At 33.4% G+C, this 22,970-nt stretch overlaps 2 protein-coding genes and 1 long non-coding RNA gene across 3 annotated transcripts; 2 read left to right on the forward strand and 1 right to left on the reverse strand.

Moving 5' to 3' along the window:
- Positions 1-749: 749 nt before the first annotated feature.
- LOC107853683 lies at positions 750-1,854 on the forward strand. The gene is made up of 2 exons (XR_001669838.2): positions 750-1,345; positions 1,439-1,854. It is a non-coding gene; the product is annotated as an uncharacterized LOC107853683 (long non-coding RNA).
- A 9,727-nt stretch (positions 1,855-11,581) lies between these two features.
- On the forward strand, positions 11,582-15,343 carry LOC107870737 (uncharacterized membrane protein At4g09580). The gene is made up of 4 exons (XM_016717354.2): positions 11,582-12,346; positions 14,070-14,340; positions 14,423-14,593; positions 14,835-15,343. The coding sequence occupies exons 1-4, from the start codon at positions 12,087-12,089 to the stop codon at positions 14,955-14,957; spliced, it is 825 nt and encodes a 274-aa protein (XP_016572840.1). The 5' UTR covers positions 11,582-12,086; the 3' UTR covers positions 14,958-15,343.
- A 477-nt stretch (positions 15,344-15,820) lies between these two features.
- Positions 15,821-22,970, reverse strand: LOC107870729 (RNA-binding protein 34). The gene is made up of 6 exons (XM_016717341.2): positions 21,862-22,970; positions 21,686-21,744; positions 21,194-21,263; positions 20,966-21,091; positions 20,749-20,877; positions 15,821-16,536 (listed from the first exon to the last, which is right to left on the reverse strand). The coding sequence occupies exons 1-6, from the start codon at positions 22,777-22,779 to the stop codon at positions 16,066-16,068; spliced, it is 1,773 nt and encodes a 590-aa protein (XP_016572827.2). The 5' UTR covers positions 22,780-22,970; the 3' UTR covers positions 15,821-16,065.

The raw sequence follows: 22,970 nt of genomic DNA on the forward strand, positions 1-22,970 counted from the left end.
ACTTATTCTCAAGTCTTATGCATCATTTTTAATCTCAATTTTTCTACTTAATGTAGCAAATTTCAATCATATGATTAAAGATATAAACTTTTAAATGCATCAAATTTTATTGTTTATATGAGTAAGTTATACATAATTATCTTGTAAGACTTGACTCCGTGAAAAATACTACCAAGTTGTTAATATGTTTTGTGTATTCATGTTTTATAATTCATAATTCGAATTAACATCAATTTAACTAACTATATTTTGTGTATTCATGTTTTATAATTCATAATTCAAATTAATATCAATTTAACTTACTGTACATAGTAAAAATATCTTAACATTGGACAGACATGGCCATGCTCCTCTAGTTCTAAAAGAAACTGCGCAAATACTATACAAAGAAAGATTTAATTTGTCAGATACATGAGGATTGGAGTGCAAATAACAAACATCAATTTCAACAACTATAATTATAGATCATTACTATACTACTATAATTATGTGATGCATATGGAGAGAATTGACAGTTGCGAGGGCAGTGGTCCATGTATATATATGGTGCAGACCATATGGGAATTATTTGGAGGACTATTACATGGTCCTAACATGCAAGATGCATGTGGTTTAATTTTTAGGCCAGCCAATAAATAACTTGTATTCTTCACCTACCATATATTATAGAAGTTAATTATGTTTTTAATTAGAATAAAAGCATGCATTAGAGGCGACTATTTCATCTATTGAAATATCTGATCAGTGAAGGCATTTCACATCTATTTCGTTTGTTCATTTTTATTTATTGACGGAATACATATACAGTTACTTGAAATATTTCACTTTTCCCGTATAGGTACCTGAATTAAGAAAGGTACTTATTGAACCCTTTACTCCTTCAGAAATGGTTTCAATTGAGCCCAATTCTCCGACGTGGCAGTTTGCGTGTACTCACGTCTGGGAGGCGCGTGAAATATCATAGAACCAGCTTATGTGGCACCCAACGGATCTTTTATCCTCTTTTTATACCCAATTTCTTAAAAAAAAAAAAAAAATCCTAATTTCCACTTTCTTCCTCTTTTTATACTCAATTCTTAATATTCACCATTTTTGTCTCCTAAATTCTCCTTCTCCTCTTAAATTTCTTTTCAGTCTTTTCTCTTGCTCCGCTTAAACTCTCCTACTCTTATTAATTTTTTCTTCTTACTTGTTTTTAGTAGTAATGTCCAATTCATCTTTTTCATTGTCTTCATCTTCTTCAATTCCAAAAGGAGTATGTTTATGTGGGGTGAAAGCTGAAATTACGACTTCGTGGACACAATTCAACACTGGTCGGAGATTTTTTTGCTGCAAAACTTCAAAGGTATTCATCTTTTGCTGCTTCATTGGACGAAATGCAATTACTTCGATTAGTGGATGCAATTTTTTAGTTTAATTTTTTTCTTTAAACCTGTAGGCGAGAGGTGGATGCAATTACTTTGATTGGTATGATGATGAAATGTCTCCTCAAGCAAAGAGGGTGATGTGGGGTTTATTGAAAAAAGTCAAATCATTTGAAGAAGAGAGGAATCGATCAAGAAAATTTAAAGTGATATGCGTTGGGGCGATTGTGATTTTGGCTACATGAAATTTCTTCAAGAAATGTTCTTAGATTTTGGCAAATATTGGCTTAGGTTTCTTATAAATGGGACTGTTTTGATTTGTCTAATTCTAAAATATATTAATTGTATTGGGACTGTTTCGCTTTGGCTTTCTTGTTGTAGTGGGATTGTTGTGTATGAAACAATTAAGAAGGAATAAAGATAAGTTGTGAAATGTTACTCTCTTACTATGTTTTGATTTTGCTTTACTGTTGTAATTGGTTTAGTTAGATTACTGTACTCTATTTTTTTAGAGTTCAAATGATTCATTTAAATGATTCAAAGCTGTCAAATGTTTAACACAAAAGGAACCACCATTCAATAATTATATAAAGTACAAGAGCACAAGTGCAACTGATCGACATTTTAAACACAATAATCTACCATTCAACTGCTTAAAATGAGCTCCAACCATACATCAAGTGTTCATCCAAAATTAATCTAAACAGACCACAAAAAATGGTTCAGAATCTTCAAAAACCCCAACAAAATATCAAAGTAGCGATACAACTAATCACCAAACTATACATTGTACTAAAAACACAATTAATTCAACAACTTCATATTCCTCCTGGTGCACTAGAACTTTCAAGTTGGCTTCTTTTTTGATTGACTCATACTTGCAATTGAGAAGTTGTGACAGGATTCTTTCCCTTCCACTTCATTCCTCAAGGCTTATAACCAATATCAATATTTGTTTAAGTTGCATCTTTGTAAACACCCGGAGTGACAACTGTTTCACCTCTAGTTCCAGACTGTATAAAACGAAGTAAAATTAGATTTGTCAAAAGATAATTAAAAATTACATGAATTGAAGTTGTAATTCACACTTACATTTATGTTTTACTGGTACTCATTTGATTAGTGTAGATACCAAATCCTACTGTATTAGGCCTTTTTTGTCCTACTGATGATGTTGATGCTCCAATGGTCCTTTTTTCCCCAAGTTGCTGATCAGATACACTTCCTTTTTCTCTACCTCTGCCAGTGCCTCTTCCAGATCCTTTGCCTTTGTTAGCTCCCCTACCTTTGTCAGTGCCTCTACCTCTACCTCTACCTCTACCTCTTTCAGCTAGCTGTACTCTTATAACTGCTGAGGTATCAACACATATAGAACTGTTGAAGCTTGGTTACTGGCTGAAATTTTGTGGCATGCTAGAGCTTGGTGGTTGGCTGAAGCTTGGTGGCCTGCTAGATCTTGGTGACTGGCTTAAGCTTGGTGGCCTACTAGAGCTTGGTGGCTGGTTGAAGCTTGATGGCCTGCTAGAGCTTGGTGGCCTGCTAGAACTTGCTGCCTGGCTAGAGCTTCCAGGTTGTCCCATTCCATCCTAACAATAAAGGATATTAACTATAGTATATAAATATCAGAATTTAATTATTGAATTAAAATATATGAGTGCATTACCTGAGCTTTACAGAGAGTTCTGTTATGACCAATTTGATGACATGTAGAGCAAGAAATTTTCAGTCCTTTTCTGGATAGCTTCCCATACTTCTTCTTAGGCTTATTCTTCCCTTTTTTTCTATTCTTTCCTGGTCTGCCAGGCATTGGTCTAGGCTTAGGAGAATCAATCACTACACCACTTGTGTTAGGCCATATTTTCATATTAGGTATTGGCTGAAGAAAGTAGCCATAAGCCTTCAAGAATATATCTTTATTATACCACTTTTCCACATAAAATTTAGGCTCTATACCTTTATGTTGATAAGCCAATACAACATGTTGACATGGTATGCCTCTCAATTGCCAGCTTCTACAAGTGCAAGTCCTTGCCCTAATATCAACTATATGCCTATAAGGACCATCTAAAATTTCATACCCAATCTGTTCATTGAACCTAACTGTGCAATTTCTAGCCATATCTTTATTTTCTTCAAGTACTAGTAAAGCCATAGGAGAGATGTCTGAAATTCAGGTATCAACAAACTTCCTCATTTCAACATTTCTATCCATTATCTTGTGTCTAATCTTCTCTAACTTACTGATTATAGATTTATGTCTAGCAGCTAAAATCCATGAATTAAAAGTCTCACACATATTATTCTCAACAATGTCACATTTAGAATACTCCCTAAAATATGTCCTGCACCATGATTTTTTTTCATAATGTAATAAGTCCTCACAAATATCCTTACCAAGTTGACTGAGTTTTCCCTCTTATCCAAAAACTTCACTTCAAAACTGGATTTAGCACACCTCCAAAATTATTTTTTTCTTTCTTCTCCTCTCCAGATCTGATGCCAATTGGACCAGATGTGTCTTGCACACCATCTTATTTACAATCTGATAGCAACTCAAGTATAGTAGGTACAAGACCCTGCATCAACATAAATACAAAATCAAAACACAAAATATATGAACATGGACTGTATAGTAAATAAATAGAAGACATCAAAATTAAAGTTTAAAAAGTAGACTAAGCTTTTGCATATTTGACATGACAGTCAGTCCATGTCCAATGCCTAAGTTCAAATCTTGAATCAAGTGGTTAATGAAGAAACTCCAGCTATGTTTTGTCTCTGGATCAACCACTGCCCAGGCTATTGGATACATTTGATTATTTTCATTTTTCCCAACTGCAACTAACAATTCACCCTTGCAAGAACCTTTCAAAAAACAACCATCTACCCCAATAATTTTTCTGTACCCTGCCAGCCAACCTCTCTTTAATTCATCAAAGCACAAATAAAAATAAACAAATAGATTTTTTCCAAGTTGAGACTCTCTATCTATCCTCACCCAACAAGAACTGCCAGGATTAGTATGTTTTATCATGTCTGCATAATCACACAATCTTGAAAAGATTAGTATGTTTTATCATGTCTGCATAATCACACAATCTTGAAAATTCCATCTTCCAATCACCCAAGAATTCTTTAATGATTTTATGATTTGCCCTGCTACAAACAGTTTTTCCCACATACAAACTCAATTTTTTTCTCACCAATTCCTGAATTTCCCACAGTTTTATATAAGGTTGTAAAGTTATTTCATCCTTGAACTTACTTGCAATAAACTTAGATGTGCACAATTTATTTATTTTTTGTAGTAGTACATACATGTACAGGATAGTAGTGCTTGACAACAAAGTCACCAGAATGCTTATCAATACTAGCAAACAACAATCATTTACATTTCTTGTCCTCACACCTAACTCTAACTCTATGTTTCTCACTAGGCTTAAGCTTCAATCTAACTGTGTATACAACAGCATACTCAGCCACAACCTTTCTAAATTGCTTAGCATTTTCAAATATCATACCAAGCTCAAATATAGACACAACACAATCAGGATCAAATCTTACCTTTTTACTTTTCCTTCTTGCTGGTAAATCAACACCCTTGACAGCTTCAGGTTCTAGTCCATCAACACTGTCATCACTATCAACTTCTGAGCTATTTATATACTCCTCATCTCCCCCTAATCTTTCACTGTATCTAGCAACCTTATTTCTTTCAATATCTTCAAATACCCTATCAACACCTGCTGATCCAAGTTTTATTTCTTCATTTTGGATAGGTTTCTTTTGTTTCACATAGTTTCTCCTTTCATTTCTAAGAGTTCTTAACTCTTCATCAACCTCAGAATCATCATCTACTGGTATATTAAACTCTTGAGAATTAGCACTACAATCAAGATCTGTTTCAGCCCCTTCTAGATCTGAGAGTTTATCTGCACCAGATTCTATATCTATGTTGTCAGTTTGAGTAGGTTCCTCATGTAACCCTTCAACATTAATATCATGAACTGTTGATATGTTCTCATCCACATTACTATTTTCATCAACCACATTACTACTCTGATCACCTACTGTACCGCAAAGAAAACCAGATGGGACCCCATCTTCTACCACTTCTACCTCATTCACAACTTGGTTCACATACAAGTCTAAAAAGTCCCCATCTTCTAGGTCTTCAACAAGACTTACCAAAGTCAAGTCATTTTCTACTTCAATAAAGACTTTTTTTTTAGTGTCTTTAAAGTAGAACCCACTAACAGTCATATACCCAAATTCTTTAGTATAATAAAGCAACTTGAATATAGAAAAATGGTCCTTGTCCATACTTACATATTCCACCTCACTTTCTCCTATGTAGCATGGACCATATTCTTCATCAGAAACAAACTTGCCACCGTGGTGAAAACGAGTTGTAATAATAATATTGGCGATCAGATTCCTGAAACAAAACTCTAAAAATACCTGACAAGTTATGAATAGTAAAAACCCTAAAAAAACCCTAGATTTTTTTGGATATTTTCAAACTACCATTACTAACGTAATACACTAACAAAGAACTAATAAACCATTTACAATAACAATACATGACAAAAATGTGACAATATTGACATTTGAAACATACCTGAGTGCGATTCAAACACAAAACAACAACAATTCTTGAGATCCAACTCCAGATTCTTTGCAACCAGTAAAGAAATGTTGAAATCAGTGTCAAACTTGAACTAATCATTCAAAAAAACTATGTAACTTTTCATTATACAACAAACGAAGCACAAATTAGTAGTATTAGGAGTGAAATTGCGATTTTATGATTTCTGATAGATTTGGGGATGGGCATGAGGGATTTGACGTTATATGAGAGGAAATGAAGCGAAAATTATATTTATGTATTAATTAAAAGAAAAGGTGAGGTGTAAAATATAATTGGTTATAATTGATCAAAATTTACACGTAGGCGGCAGCTACATACAAGCACTTAACACGTTAAAAAAGAAGGCTTTAAAAAGGTGCCACGTCGGACAATTGGGCTCAATTGAAACCATTTGTGAAGGGGTAAAGGGTTCAATAGGTATCTGTCTTAGTTGAGGTGTCTATACGAGAAAAGTGAAATAGTTAAGGGGTCTGTATTTGTATTTAGCCTTATTTATTCGTGTTAATAAAAAATATGTCTAATAATATTTGATCAATTTAAAAAGTTAATAAATAATTTATTTATTTTATCTCATATCACACACCATGTTGATGCTGCATGGATAAAGTGGAGACTTGTCTCTAGAGTCTTGTGTGATAAAAAGATACTATTGAAACTTAAAAGTAAGTTTTATAGAGTGGTGGTTAGACAAACATTGTTGAATGCATCAGAGGTGTTGGTCAGTCAAAAACTTTCATTTTTAGAAGATGTATGTGTTGGGTTTAAGGTGTATGTGTGAATGAAAAATAGAGGGAAAATGGTGGAGGGAAAGAGAGACACCAAAATAGAAATTGTACTCTTATATTGAAATGTTCACTAATTCTCCTACATTGGTGGGAGAAGGAAACTTTGGAGTGTTTATAATAAGAAACACTTACTCCACATGGATAGTGAGGCAAGAACCAGGTGATGCCTCGCGCCGTTGTCGGATTTGGCTTCGGATTTGAATTCGGCAAGTGATCGATCGATGAGATCTATCTTTTTAGACGAATTTTATTTGAAACTTGTTTTACAAGTGAAATTTTAATCCAAAAATAATTCAAAAATCTGAGGACGTCATGCAAACATATACGCAACGCGTAAATGGCACACTGTTTTCATAATTTTTGACAGCAGAAAGACTCTTCACTTCTTCAAAAACTCCTTGTGATCATTAGTTGTTGAGTGAGTTCGGCGAATCCAATAATTTGAGGTACCGCTATTGTTCTGATTGAAAGTCATTTTATCCTAATACTTAGATGGCTTATAATAATTGATTAGAGGTGATATTTAGTAAAATTATGATTAAAGCAACTGATTCAGACATATCATAAATGTCTATTCTATTATTTTATTAGATATTATTAATCTTTTAATATGTAAATAATTTATAGTAATAATTACTTAGGAATGATAGAGTAAAATTACGGAGCAAACAACAAAAGCCGACAGATCGACGGAGAGCTGCTTTAGATACTTAGATGACTTATAATAAGTAATTAGGGATGATATTTAGTAAAATTACGATTAAAGCAGCTGAAGCAGACATGTTATAAATGTCTATTTTACTTTTTATATTAAATATTATTAATTTTTAATATATAAATAATTTATAATAATTCATTAAAAATGATGTAATAGAAAGTAAAATTACGATTGAAACAATTGAAATAGACATGTCATAAATGCCTATTTTTTTAAAATTAAATATTATTATTTTTTAATATATAAATGACTTATAATAATTAATTAGGGACAATATAATAAAATCACGATTGAAGCATTGAAGAAGACAACATAAGCAGGCATATCGAAATTTTTTCTTCTATATATTAGAAAAAAATTTAGGTGAAATTGTAGTAACAAATAAGAAAGAAAGTAAATTATATGTTTGAAATGAAATTAAATAAAGAATAAAATTTATTTAACTGTATCAATAATTAATTTTTACAATAAATTATCATGTTACTAATCAATTTACTTAAATATAATATATTTGAATAATTTTATTCATAAAAAAGATAAATAAAAATAAAAAAATAAATGGAAGATAGAAGGGCCACATATGTGGAAATATATGCAAGGCCACATGTCATGACATTATTATAAATTTCTTACATGGTATTGTTGGTAATTAAAGAGAAGAGAATGAGTTTTTATTAAAACTTTTAAGGAGGTTCAAAAAATAAAGGTAAAATGAAATTCTGGACCCCTATACTATATCGGTTTTGTAAGTTGGACACTTCTACTTACATGTTTATCATTTGGACTCATAAACCCACTAAAAAACTATATTTTAAACCCTTTGACCGTTGACTTTGCCTATGTGGCATTAAAATGCTGACTAGGACGAGAAGAGTGATTACAATCGCTTGGGGTGCGAGTGGGGGTTAATTTTCTGCCAATTTTATATTAAAATAATTAAAAAATAAAAAAAGGATTAATTTTTTTTTTTAGTTTTTTAATTTTAAAATATTTTAAAAAATTAAAAAATAATAAATTTTAAAATAAAAAATAAACCCGCCACCCCCTTCCCAGTCCAACCACTCCCCCACCCCACCCCAGCCCTATCCCATCCCCTTCAACCCACCCAGTTTTTTTTCAGCTTTTTAAATTTAAAAATAAAAATAGAAATTTTAAAAATAATATTTTTTAAAAATTCAATATTTTTTCAACTTTTTAAATTTAAAAATATTTTTAAAAATTAAAAAATATATTTTTTAAATAAATAAAAAAAGGCCCTCCCCCCCCCCCCCCCCCACCTCCCCCCACCCCCCTCCCCCCCCCCCACCGTCCCCCACCCCATCCACCAGTCACCATCATCCCCCACCCCATCCACCAGTCACCACTGTCCCTCACCCCATCCACCAGTCCACCACCATTTTCGTCCCTCATCCAGCACCTTTTCCGTCCCCCACCCTCTTCTCATCTTCCACCCTCTCCTCATTCCCCCATCCCGTCTTTTACCCTCCCCAAGTAACACAACCACCACCATACCAGCATTCCGTCACTCTCCCACCCCACCCCAACCCAACCCACAGCATTACAAAATTCCATCAAGAACCCCAACATTACAAAATCCCATTATAAAATTTCATTACAAAAAAATTTCTCTTCTAAGTTCATTAGCAGTTTTGGTCAATTTTTATGTTAAATTTCAGTTTTTGGGTAAGATTTGATCAAGACATCATGAAATTAATTCAAATCAAACACCATGAAATTAATTTTAAAAAAATTTTAAATTTCAATTGCATTTCAATTTTACCATGAAATCACCTGCTAACAAAAAAATTCAAAATTTCACACCAAATAACTAAACACAATCAATGGATCTTGAATTCATATGATTTTTTTTTTTATAAAATCTAACAATTTTAACTATTTTTTTTATTCATTGAAGTAGATTATATTAATTGGGGTTTATAAAGAAAAGGAGAAGGAGAAGAGAGAGAGAGTAGAAGAAGAACCAGACGAAAGAGAGAGAGAGAATAAGAACTGGGGAAAGAGAAAGAAAAGATGAAGAAAGAGGGAAAAGAGGAAAATGCAGGGGGGGGGGGGGGGGGGGGTTTGTTTTTTTAAAAATAATTTATTTATTTATTTAATATTTAATATTTTTTATATTTAAAAATGACGTGGAAGCTGACATGACAGCTGACGTGGAGAGAGTGTGTTACACTCACCGAAAAAGCATTTAAAATGTTGTTTTTTAGTGGATTCAGGGGTCCAGATGATAAACATGTAAGTAGAAGTGTCCAACTTACAAAATCAACATAATAGAGGGGTCCAAAATGTCATTTTGCCAAAAACAAAGTACAAAAAATTATCAAATTAAGCTTAAAACTTATTTTAAAGACCTAGAATTTAAAGACAAAAAACTCACATGTTAAAACCACCTCTTCTAATATATGAAAATTTGCCTGAATTTTCCATCTTATTTGAATTTCATCATATTATTTTTTTTTTTTTTTTTTTTTTTTACTGATCGAAACAAAATTATTCCATATTTATCCTTTTCTAGAAGAAAAATGCTTTAGACTTCTATAGAGCGAGAATTCTTCGTTCATACAATATAATAGTACAATACTAAAATGTGTTATATTAAATCACATGACAATTTAAGATATATATATATATATATATATATATATATATATAAATATAAATCTCAAAAATTTAAAAATTGTCACATAAATTGAAATAAAGTGAGCGCATTGCAAACCACAATATATTCTCTTATATAATTAAGAGGGAATAAGCAGCTGAATCAAGCACAGAGTCGATATGTCTGCTTCAATTGTGATTTTACTGTGTCACCCCTAATTAATTATTATAAGTTATTTATGTATTAGAAAATTAATAATATTTAATAAAATATTGAAGTAGATATTTGTGACATGTTTATTTTAGTTACTTCAATCGTTATTTTACTATATCATTTCTAATTTGACCTCATGCCTGCTTCAGCTGTTTTAACTGTGGTTTTACTATATCACCCCTAATTAACTATTACAAATTATTTATGTATTAGAAAATTAATAATATTTAATAAAAATAAAATAGACATTTATGACATGTCTGTTTCATCTGCTCCAATCGTAATTTTACTATATCACGCCTAATTAATTATTATATCCTTAATTAAATATTATAAGTCATTTACATATTAAAAAATTAATAATATTTAATTAGAAAAAAATAGACATTTATGACATGTCTGTTTCAGCTGCTTCAACCGTAATTTTATCGTATCACTCTTAATTAATTATTATAAGTAAACTGTATATTAAAAAATTAATAATATTTAATAAAAAATATAAAATAGACAAAAATTAATGAAAATTAACTCATGATGTTTTAAATTAACTTAACAACCTATATGAGACTCTCTTAAAATTTTTTACAAGAATTTTTTTAAAGTAATTCTCCTATATAATAAATGACAATGAAGCAGCTGAAGCAGACTACTCATGGTTGACATGTCTGTTTCAGCTGTTTTAACCATAATTTTACTATACCATTCAAGTAATTATTATAGTTATTTATGTATTAGAAAATAATAATATTTAAAAATAAAGTAAAATAGACATTAATGAAATGACTACTTGAGCTTCTTCAATCGTGATTTTACTATATTATTCATAATTAATTATTACATTTAAGTATTAAAAAATTAATAATACTTAATAAAAAATAAAATAAATATAAAATGATAAATTAACTCTCGATCTTTTAAATCAACTTGGCGTCTTATATGGATCCGCTTAAATTTTTTTGACAGGTATTTTTTATAATTATTTTAATATGTCACTTTCAATTAGTAGAATAGAAAAAAATTATTATAAATAACGATAATTTAAAATTTTAAAAATATAATTGCCTATTAATGCCACAAAAATTTGAACAAAGAATATAACATATATTATTTAAAAATTAGTTAAAAAAGTATTCAAAATTATAATTAACAACTTAAAATATCTAAAAATATATTAAAAATATAATTAATTACCTAAATTCTATTTATGTCATATCTAGTAATCTAACAAGAGATGAAAACGTTTAACGAGTAGCAAGTAAACGCACATCAACCATTTCTTCTCTCTTACTATTAACTTTTCTTTAATTACACAATCACCCCCTAAAATTCTACAATTGTCATAACTTCCCCTACCTTTTTGTTTTTACTCAGAGAATGAACGAATATGCTTTATCTCCCTCCGTAATTGATTGACAAAAACACAGAAAAAAGCAGACCTTTTTTGCACACAGAAATACGGAGAGAGAAAGGATAGAGAATTAATAAAGAGTATTGCTAAAGCAAACAAAAATAAAATTCAATTTCCTTTCTCTCCTCTAATTTCTGTTGTACTTCTTGTTGCTTTTGTTGTACTTTTTGTTTCTTTTTCCTTTTCTCAAGAAAATTTGGTGGGGTTGTGTTATTTTTGTTGAAAATTATTGGGTTGTTGAGATTTTTGTTTTTTTTTTTCGAAGAAAATTTGTTGGGGTTGTGAGATTTTGATTGAAATATATTGGATTGTTGAAATTTTTGGTAAAAAATGGAGGGAGAAGTTGGAACATGTTCATCATCATTGAAATGTGAAATTGAAGGGAAAGGGAAAATGGGTGGAAGTGGTGTTGTTGTTGTTAATGTATTGGAATCTGCTAAATTTCCTTTGTCATTTTGGGAGATTGGTGTAGCTGTTAGTGTTGTTTTGGGTTATGTAATGGGTCTTGGTTGTGTTTATTTAACCATGCCTGCTTCTGATTATAGCTTTCTTAAGCTTCCTAGAAATCTTGAAGATCTTCAAATACTCAGGTATTTTTTTGACATACATTTTTTTTTAAATTCTAGTTGTTGTCATGTACCACACGTGTTCAAGTCGTGCAAACAGCCTCTTGCAGAAATGCAGTATAAGGCGGTCTATTATAGACCTTGTGGTCCAGTCTTTCCTTGGATCTCGTGCATAATTGGAGTTTTAGTGTACCTTTGAACATGTTTTTCCTTAATCTAGTTTAGTCCATTTTTTATCTTGATAAGTTTTTCTGGATGAGAAAGTGCTTAATTGGTGTGTCCCTCCTTCCCAAATCATTGAAAAAAAGAGCAGACTTTTAATGAACAAAGTGATAATTTGTTGAGTTGTGAAAAGTTGGATGGTAAAGTGCATAAAGGGGTATGGTCATTATTATAGAGTTGTAAAAAAGATGACTTTGAAAAGGTGATAATGGTGGTGTGATAATCATATGTAAATACTAAATCCATTAGGAGCATAGAAGAGAATCTAGATGGAGTTGATTCAGCTGAACTGGTTGAATTAGAGAAGTATTCACTATTCCCCAATGGTTGTAAATTTAAGCAGAGTGGACAGATGTTTTGAAGGAAAAGAGGACCGAAAACTTAGTCTTTTAGCATTTTGTGGATCAAAGTAGAAAGTTTATAATATCTTGTGTATTGCGCTAAATGGTGGGATGAGTAGGAATTGACAACGAGGTTGAATGTGGGAACTGTTGATAATTTGGCGTTAAGTTAGGGAAACAAAATATTGGTGACACGGTATATAGATGCTTTGTCAATCTTTTTAAATGTGAAAAGAGGGTAGTTCGCGAGCTGTGCATTGGTTGTTCACTTGTGTCATATTGCAATGAATTTCAGGGGATGAACCTGAGGGGGTTAAATATAATCTCTCTTTGCGAACATTTACTAGTTTCAAGGATTTGGAAGTAAAACTCTGCGCCTATTTTAGTTGGGGGTTTTAGGGGCATCTCGAACACTTGCAATTGTCTGCTAATTCATGGAGAGCCAAAGTAAAATTCCATTGGATGGTGATTAGAACGACTCTTAGATGTAACATGTGTAATGCAACAAATAAAGGAAAGCATTAAACTATGGGGGTCGTTTGGTAGAAGGGATAAGAAAAATAATTCCGGGATAAAGTTTGGGATTAACTTTATCCCATGTTTGGTGTCAAGTATTACTTAATCCCAGGACTATGTTATCCCACCATTTGTACTAAAATGGTGGAATTATTATCCCGCCTCATGGGATATCCTTACTTATCTCATGGAGTGTACCAAACGACCCCTTAATTCTAAGCAGTAAAGTCGCTTGTACACCATTGCGTGATTGGAATACTTGGTCAGGCATTGATCAACCAACAGCTGAGAAGGTCAAGTTTGTTGTTACCAATCTCTAAAAAAGAAAGTCAAGTTCGTTCACTAAACTTGTTGGTGAAATATCCCAAGATGTCCTTGCTTTGAACTGTGCACTTAAAATGCTACAGCTGTGTATTTGTGCAAGCATATCCATACATATCCACAAAGTAGGCTTGTAATTGAACATCTGGCATTATGGTTATGCAAAATACTGCACTCGTAGTTGAACATGCATGCAAGTCTGCATTTTCAAACTTTGGTCCTTATTGTTGGAGATGATATCATGAATATTTCTTTGTTCTTATTTTGTACTAATTTCTACATAAGCATATTTTAGAATATGGATTGATTTTTGATTTTATACCACATATCGTTTGAATGTTTTGTAGGGATCACCTGGAGAGCTATACTAGCGACTATACTGTGCAGGTCCTTGTGGGATACTGTGTGGTCTACATTTTTATGCAGACATTTATGATCCCAGGAACAGTTTTCATGTCACTGCTTGCTGGATCTCTCTTTGGAGTCTTCAGAGGTGTGGCACTGGTTGTGTTCACCGCTACTGCAGGTGCATCATCTTGCTATTTCCTATCCAAACTGATTGGGCGGCCCCTTGTGTTCTCACTATGGCCTGATAAGTTAACTTTCTTCCGGGACCAGGTGATTTTCAACTCGCAAACCAGTCATCATAGTCTACTTTCCTAAATGTTACTGTTGCAGTAAAGTATCTCTGTTCTATCAGGTGGCTAGAAGGCGAACGCGGCTGCTAAACTACATGCTTTTCTTGAGAGTTACACCCACTCTGCCAAACACATTTATCAATGTCGCTTCACCAATTGTGGATGTCCCTTACCATACATTCTTCTTTGCAACTGTCATTGGGATCATTCCAGCCGCTTATGTCACTGTTAGGGTACTAATACTCATTATTCAACTCTTTATGCTAAGTGCCAATGACAGAATATATTTTGTTTTAGCTGATTTTATGGTTTCTGGTCCATGTTTATTGTACCCTCAGAATAAAATGACTTACATTACCATTTTAGATTTATGATGCAAAGAGGGAGTAGACTTTAAGATATTTTACTATGTTAGTTTATTTCTGCTGTATTGATTTTAGAGGTTCACTCTGCTGACAAAGGATTACAATGCAGGCTGGAATAACTCTTGGTGAATTGCAGTCAGTGGGTGATCTCTATGACATGCATTCTATAGCAACACTTTTCCTTATCGGTCTTGTAACTGTTACGCCCACATTGATCGGAAACAAGAACTAATTACAGAGTTCAGCATCAGCAAAAAACATTGTGAAGTGTCATGAATACCATTAACCTTCCTCGGCATGACTTCATTATCTGTACATATTAGCATTAGGCAGGTTATTTGTGCCAAGTCTCAGCCCGTGAAAGTTATGCTGCTATTGAATTTGATCCGGAAGCATTTGTTTAGCTAGAAGTTGCAAAAGAAAGGAAAAAGAATCTGATGTCATTTGAAAATTTGTTTGTTATGGTTATGTAATAGTAAACATTTGACATGCCATTTGTAGACGTCGCCCTGGATCCTATATTCATTTCTTTCAACTGTTTTCTTAATGTTCAGATTCAAATGTCTTTAGTGAAAACAAATGACGCTTCATCGTTATGGACAAATTTCGTTGTTGTTATTGCTCTTATTATTTCCGTATTCCCTTTTTCAAACTACTTGGATATGCTTAGTTTTAAGTCGAGGGTTTATCAAAAACATCTCTATCTTTACGAGTTTTAGGTTAGCGTACACTTAACTTTTCATATCCCACTTGTGGAATTATACCGAGTATGTTGGTGTTTTCTTTTCCTAAAGTTCCACATTTAGACGAATGAAGAGCCTAAATCTTGAACTTGATTGGATATGCTAAATTTTGGGTGTCATTGGACCTTTTCAAGGATTTTTTTAGAAAGGAGAAAAGTGAGCACATGGTAAAGAAATCATTTCAAGATTGGCCGTGATAAGGGCAACCAAATTCATGTAGGGTTGGGAAGGACCATCGTACAAGGGCTCTAGAGAGAAGTCTCTTTTTTGGGGGTAACATGAAGATTTTATTGATGACGAAAAGACAACACAGCTCCAGCAGTAGTACAATACAATGGTAAGGCCTTTAGCATAAACCAAAACCTTGTGTGTTTGCCATAGCATCAGCCACATATTCGGACATTGTCTGTTTATTATGTCCATACAACAATCCAGAATAATCGTACGAACATAAATCAACAGCGCAAACCACTAAATCTTGATTAATGACGGAGTTGTACACGATTTAATTCGTAGATAGAAGAAAGCTAAGATCCTGAAAAGCGAACTTATGGATGAACACTATTTCATGTATGACATTGTTGACAGTGTAACGACCTAAGATTTTCTAAATTTCTTCTTTCTGCCTGCAGTGTCTGGTGTTCGGTTGTCCAGCTTTCGTTTTGTTCCCGTTTGTTTCAAGCCAGAGGCAGCAGCCTTGAGTGCTTTTGCTTTTCGGGCAGCAACAGATGGCCTCTTTCCTGTACGTTCCTTTGGCTTTTGTGATATCTGTGTTTTAGGTTTCAATTTTCCTCGGTCACTCATCTTCGATTGAGTTTTCTTCTGAACACCAGATTTGCTTGCCTTCACACCCTGGTAGGAGAGGTCAGACTTTGTTTTCGCCTTATAGCTACTACTGCCTGGTGTAGTTGAATCTACAGCAAATTTCTTTGCTGGTGACCTGAATCTGTCTTCGGTTGGCAAGCTTTTCCTCTTAGATGGAGTAGCATTTGCTTTAGAATGAGACACCCTCAGCTCGCGATCCCGCAGCTTCAAGTTACGCTTTCTAGAAACAATGTTCGCAGCCTCCTGCAAACAAAAGTACAAGAACAACTCAACCTTCACGTTCAACAACCAGGATATAGATTTACTCAAAAATTAGTGACCCACATCCTTGCAAGAGAATTAACTTCAACTACTCTGTAATTATTAGAAAAGAAAAAAATGAGAGTCCTACAAACTGAACCGTTCTTCCAATTTATTATTCCTTCTAATCCGTCTATCATGTTTAACAAAGTACTCCTTTATCAAAAGACCTGTATAGACAAATAATGACACAAATCAAACATGATATCCCAACCATCATAAAAGATCGCCAGGTTACATATCTGTTTATTGGGAAATTGGCTCCAATCAACTAGACTGAGGTAAGAAAGCTAGATTATCAAAAGACCCATCATAAGAGCTGATTACGTATTATCCACCTCAAGTAGAAAATTTACCGTCTACTGCTGAAAGATCAACATAAATGGGACCTTTCTTCTCTCATCTCCCACCTAAATGCAGGTGGAAGCATGAAGCAAGAAGTTTTTCTCATTAATGTGGAATATTTGTCACTACATTACAAACTATGGTCTAGTTTATCGAAAAGCCAAGAAGATAGGTTAATGGTCAATTTGCTCACTTTCTGCCAGTTCAGGCGGGAGACAATGATAACTGCTCAAGAAAATATATCCATTAGTTTTTGCTAGTTTGAAAGAACGGAATTCTATCTTTCCTTGGACCTCAAGTCTCGACACATATTCTTCCTAAAGGTGATTAGCTGTAAAGTTTCAGAGGTTTAACTTGCTTTCTACATTTTGTAAAAGATAAATAATTACAGGCTTCAGTGCGTATGTGCAAAGCAAAAAGGTGGTTAAGGTGAGGTCTCCTATTTTGATTGTTCCACTTTTACTAGAATAAAGAGGATAAGTACCCTATCAAAAATAATTTAACAGAAGAGGGTCAAAAATACCCCCAACTGCACTGAAAATGTTCACAAATGCCCTCACTTAACCTTTCGGTCTAAAAAGAACCTCATGTTTTGGAGTGATAAACCCTAAAGCTAACAGACCACCTATGATTAGAAAAATGGTAATTAAAAATTAACTACCTGGCATTTTCTAAGCTTGCCACGTGTATAGCAAATCAGTACTAAATACACACGCACTCATTTACTTGATAATCCAACTCGCTGACCAGGTTTCCATGAGTGTATACCCCAATTTAGTTTCTTTCTTACAGTTGTGGTGCTGGTTTGGATTCTGGAGTTGGCCTGAAGTTTGAAGACATACTATTAGGAACACAACTTGAAACTATGGGGATAAGTTTTACGTACTTCACTGTATTTCTTTCAAGAATGTAACGACCAGTAATTTGAAAAGATTTCAGAAGTTCACACAAATAGAGATGGATTGGATTGCATCTCCTTCATATATTCCAAATCCAGCTCGTGGGTTTACGTTCATAGGAATTGGGTCAGCGGGTTGATTTTTCAAATAAATGAGTGGGTTCATATTTAATGCTGATTTGTACATGTGGCAAGCTTAGAAAATGCTAACATAGTTATTTTTAATTACCATTTTTTGTTATCATAGCTGGTCTGTTAGTTTTAGGGGTATATTTGAGCCTAAAGCAAACATTGACGGGTCGTTTTGGTACACCAGATAAGGAAACTAATCCCGGGATAAAGTTTGGGATAACTTCATCTCATGTTTAATATGAGGTATTAACTAATCCCAAGAATATTTTATCCCACCATTCGCACTAAAGAATGGTTGGGATGCTATCCCATATGGAGGGTGGGATAAAATAGTCCCATGGGGATATCCCTACTTATCCTATCCGATGTATCAAACGATCCTTGAGGTTATTTTTAGACCAAAAGATTAGGGGTAGGGTTCGATTCAAAAGTATTAAATAAACATTTTCAAGAAACGAACAAAGGAATGCTTAGACTGAAAGGTTGATCACGTATATGGTACAACAACAACAACAACAAACCCAGTGAATTCCCACCAAGATCACGTATATGGTACATGCTCTTAAATAACCTTCATAAAATTAATTATACCATGTTATAGGAGAACATTAAGTTTGGTAACTATATATATTTCATAATGAAATAATCAGCAAGTATACTTTACGGTAACCATATTTTTAAAGAACTCCAACCTACCGTCCTTGTGTAGCCGATCCTACACTGTTGGGCTTCATGTTTCCTAATTTCTTTCTTATCCGATAAATAAATACTACCTTTGACCTAATTAATGTGACAGTTTTTGCTTGTCAACTTGGACCAACAATTATGTTTTTATCATAGTGACATGAGAAGAATTGCAACTTATAGAATTTCGCATATAGTTTTTTGAATATCTCCATTCTACTTATAAATATTGAACTGATCTACTCCATTTAAGCTTCAGAGATTAGTCAAATTGACTCCTGAGAAGAAAAAAGTGCCACATAAATTCGGATGGATGGAGTAACTAAACAAAGAGGACAAGTGCAAGCCAGAATTATTTAATGAATGTTGAAGATAAAACAGCAGCCAGTTTAAGTTTAGATTTAGATTATGGAATAGGAACTCCTGACTCAGTTACACAGCAGAAGAAGAGTAACAAATTAGATCGTGTTTGGATGGTGGATTTTCATGGTATGGTATGATATGGTTAGCAAGGGAACCATGTTTGTTTTGATTGTTTTTTCAAAGTAATGGTATGGTATGGCATGGTTTGGTAACCATGAAATCCTCCAATTTTTAGAACCACCAATTTGGTGGTATCCCATGGTTCTGTTATTTTTTCTCCAATTATACCCTTATATAATATTATCTAATCTATTTTATTCTTCATCCTATATTACTTCTAACCCTAATATATTTTTCTTTTAACGCTTTTCTGCTCACAATTTCTCCTCTGTAAGAGGGAAACTTGTGTGTTTGAGAGAGAAAACAAAGTACCAAATGCATGGGAGAATGGAGAAAATGTGTTCTGAACTAATCAGCAGAACATGCACAAAATTGAGCAATAGATTCATAAGAATTCAACTAAAAGAAAATCATTCATGAGGCCTCAGCTAAAACAAGATGCCATCAACAATAATCAACTCCACCAGAAGCTCCTCTCCCTCGTCTTGTCCTGTTGCGCATGTCCTCTCTGCTTCTGGTTGAAATAAGTTGTTGCGGTTCTAGTTCTTGATTATTTCATGAATGTAAACTTTTAATTTTGTTAGAAGTTTTATGAATTTCACAATGTAATATATTTACAATACATGATTTGTGATAAATTTGTAGAAAGAAAATTATTTTATTAATAATTATCGATAAATTTAAAATTTATAATAATTGAGGGTATTTTAGTAAATTTATACGTTACGATACAGTACCATACCATCAAACCAAACCAAAAAACTATCATTAAACAGCAGTGAACGATACAGTCGATCCAAACATGGCATAGTACTATACTATACAGTACCATACCATACCATACCATACTGTACCGTACATTATGAAACCATGACAAACCACCATCCAAACAGAGTGTTAGGGGACACGTATCCTTCTTGTAACTTCTCAAAATAACTTAGTAATTGAAAGAGACATCTTTATCAAAAGAAATCATAAAGCCGCTAAAGCACCCATGTAATTTCATCCATACCAGATAACAGGTCGTGGCCAACCCAGGGAAAAGCTAACTGAATCTTCTAGGACAAAAAGAAATATTGAATAACCTCTAATGGTCAAATGGCCTTTTTGAGTAGCAGCAATGACCCACAACAAATCCCAAAACCACAAACACCCTTCTCTATGAAATGCTATAACTAAAGCAAGAAACTAATCTCAAATTAAAATCTGATGCTCCAATATAACAGTGGAGGTGCATGTCAACAGCAGCTAAAATAATAGTCCATCTAATACAAAGCACGCAGTACAAATCTTAAACTCCTAACTTGGTAAAAAAAAAAAAAATTAGACGTGAAAAAACTAGATAGACTAAGACTTGTCTCTCAGACGAGGAGTAAGGCAATCAATCAACTAAGCCTAGTTTCCAAACTAGTAGGTTATATTATTATACTGCGTCCATCATTCCGAGGACCAGGTTGGATGTTAAAGCAAGCATAAAAAAACTTATTTCCCAATATTGACATATTTCTAGTTTGTCTCCAGAATCAAAGTGCCAATATTCAAGACTATGATGAAAGAAAAACACAGTAATGCAATTATAAATTTGAAAAGCAATAGAAGTTGATAGTATATACCCTCGTTTTGAACAAAACATAAGCAATTCCTTTTCCTAGGAGAGTATTGGGATCTCTGATCACCCGAACAGCCTCAATGCTTGATTCAAATTCTTTCGTACCAGAGAACAGCTGATAAATTTCTTCATCCTGCAAGGAAGTGAACAAAATCATTGCGAGCTTCAGAAAAAAATGGCTGATTAGAACAGTAAGAAACATTCATCCTCAGGTAACGGACCTTCACATCAAATGGAAGGTTACCCACGAAAACAGTCTTTTTGTTGTCATACAATGCACTATTGTCTCCCTTCATCTTCTTGCGTGGTGGACATGCTCTGTCAACTCGGATATGTCTTCCTTCGACCTATATAGATAAGAACAATAAGCAAATTTCCCAACTATCTAACTCCTAAAAAAGGTTCTTTCAGAAGAATATGCAAATGAATCAACTCCAAGAACTGCTTACCACTGCCATATTATGGGCCAACGATGCCTGGGCAGATTCCTCCGACTTAAAAACAACATAGGCATTAACACTGCAATTACAATCAAATAACCTTATCATACAAAGGAAATCAGATATACAGAAATATACTGATACAAAACACTGCAATTACAACCAAATAACTTTATCATACAATAGGAAATCAGATATAAAGAAATATACTGATACAACAATGAATCCAAAGAAACAATATTCTACGCACCAGAAAGTTACATCTCCCATACCCGTTAAACTCACAAGAAAAGAAAGGGCGTTTCTATTATACCATATGCATGATCAAGTAACTTTGGTATCTTAGTACAACTTACTAGACTATAATTATGAGAAGCATCGCCAACAATCAATCAATAATGTCTCACAAAAATTAATTGGGGTTGGCTACATGAATCCCCAGTATCCATTACACTCTATTAGGGTATATTTAACAGTTAAAAAAAGCTATAATCATCAAACCTGTCTGCATTATCATTGAGCTTTTTCTTAATGATAGCAGCCTTCCTTGGAGTTGCACTCTGACAAAAGGACATTACAAATCAAAAATCAGGTTCCAAATTGAAAACATGTATACATAATTCTTAACACGTAAAGTACATTGATGCAAAGAATATACATAGCTAACTAACACTCACATCAGCTACCGGAATCGACCGTATCCTCACTGATTCAATCTCTCCAAAACTCCCAAACTCCTTCAATAAAGCCTTCTTCTTGATCTTCAAAGGCAAATTCCCAACAAAAACTGTCCTTAAAAGTTTACTCTCATCATCAAATCCCTCATTTGAAACCATCATATCTTTTGGATTATCCATCTTCTTCCTCTTTTCACCTACCATCATTTCTCCAATCCCTTTCTCTACCTCCTCCATTGCAACCACCCCATATCTCTTTGCCTCGTACTCCGCCTCTATCTCATCCCTTTTCCTCTTCTTCTTCATTTTCTTACCATTTTCTTCCTCTTCCCTTTTGGGGTTACTACCCTTATCCTCATTACCTTCTTCACCTACAGATTCTGCACCCAAAGTTACCTTTTTACCTTTTTTCTTCACACCATTTGATTCCTCAATCCCAGATAACTCATTACCTTCTACACCTTCAGACCCTGAATTCAAAATTACTTTTTTGCCCTTTTCCTCATTAGCTTCTACAAATTTTGCATCCAAGATTACCTTTTTACCCTTTTTCTTCACACCATTTGACTCTTCAATCCCAGATAAAGACACCCTTTTGGATTTTCCACCCTCTTCTTCTTCTTCATTGCCCTCTTCAGCTACAGACTCCATACCCAAAATTACATTTTTACCCTTTTTCTTCTTTTTCTTGGTTTCTTCTACACTACCAGAATCATTATTTTCTAGAACATCATCTAATTTAGGTTGTTGGGTAGGCTTTCTTTTGAAGGGATTTTGGTCGGAAAAAAGGGAAGCAATGTTGGAATCTGTTGGAGTTGTTCCAAAAAGGGTATTGAAAATATCTGATGAATTTGAGGTTTCATTGTTTGGTTGTTGTTGTACTTCTTGTTTTTGCTTGTCTTTGGATTTCTTTGCCATTGAGTTATTATTACAGATAGATGGAGCAAAATTTTATAGTATTGAATTGAAAGATTAAAGGGGAGAATTTGGGGTGATTATATTATTTTGTATTTGTATATAGAAGACGAAGAAAAAAAAAGAAGATTGGAGAAAAGACGGTCAATAGCCCGTGGTACTTTATTATATACGTAAGGTGAACCCTAGTTCTA

Source organism: Capsicum annuum, chromosome 1 (genome assembly GCF_002878395.1).
Source record: "Capsicum annuum cultivar UCD-10X-F1 chromosome 1, UCD10Xv1.1, whole genome shotgun sequence".
NCBI classification, from domain to species: Eukaryota; Viridiplantae; Streptophyta; class Magnoliopsida; order Solanales; family Solanaceae; genus Capsicum; species Capsicum annuum.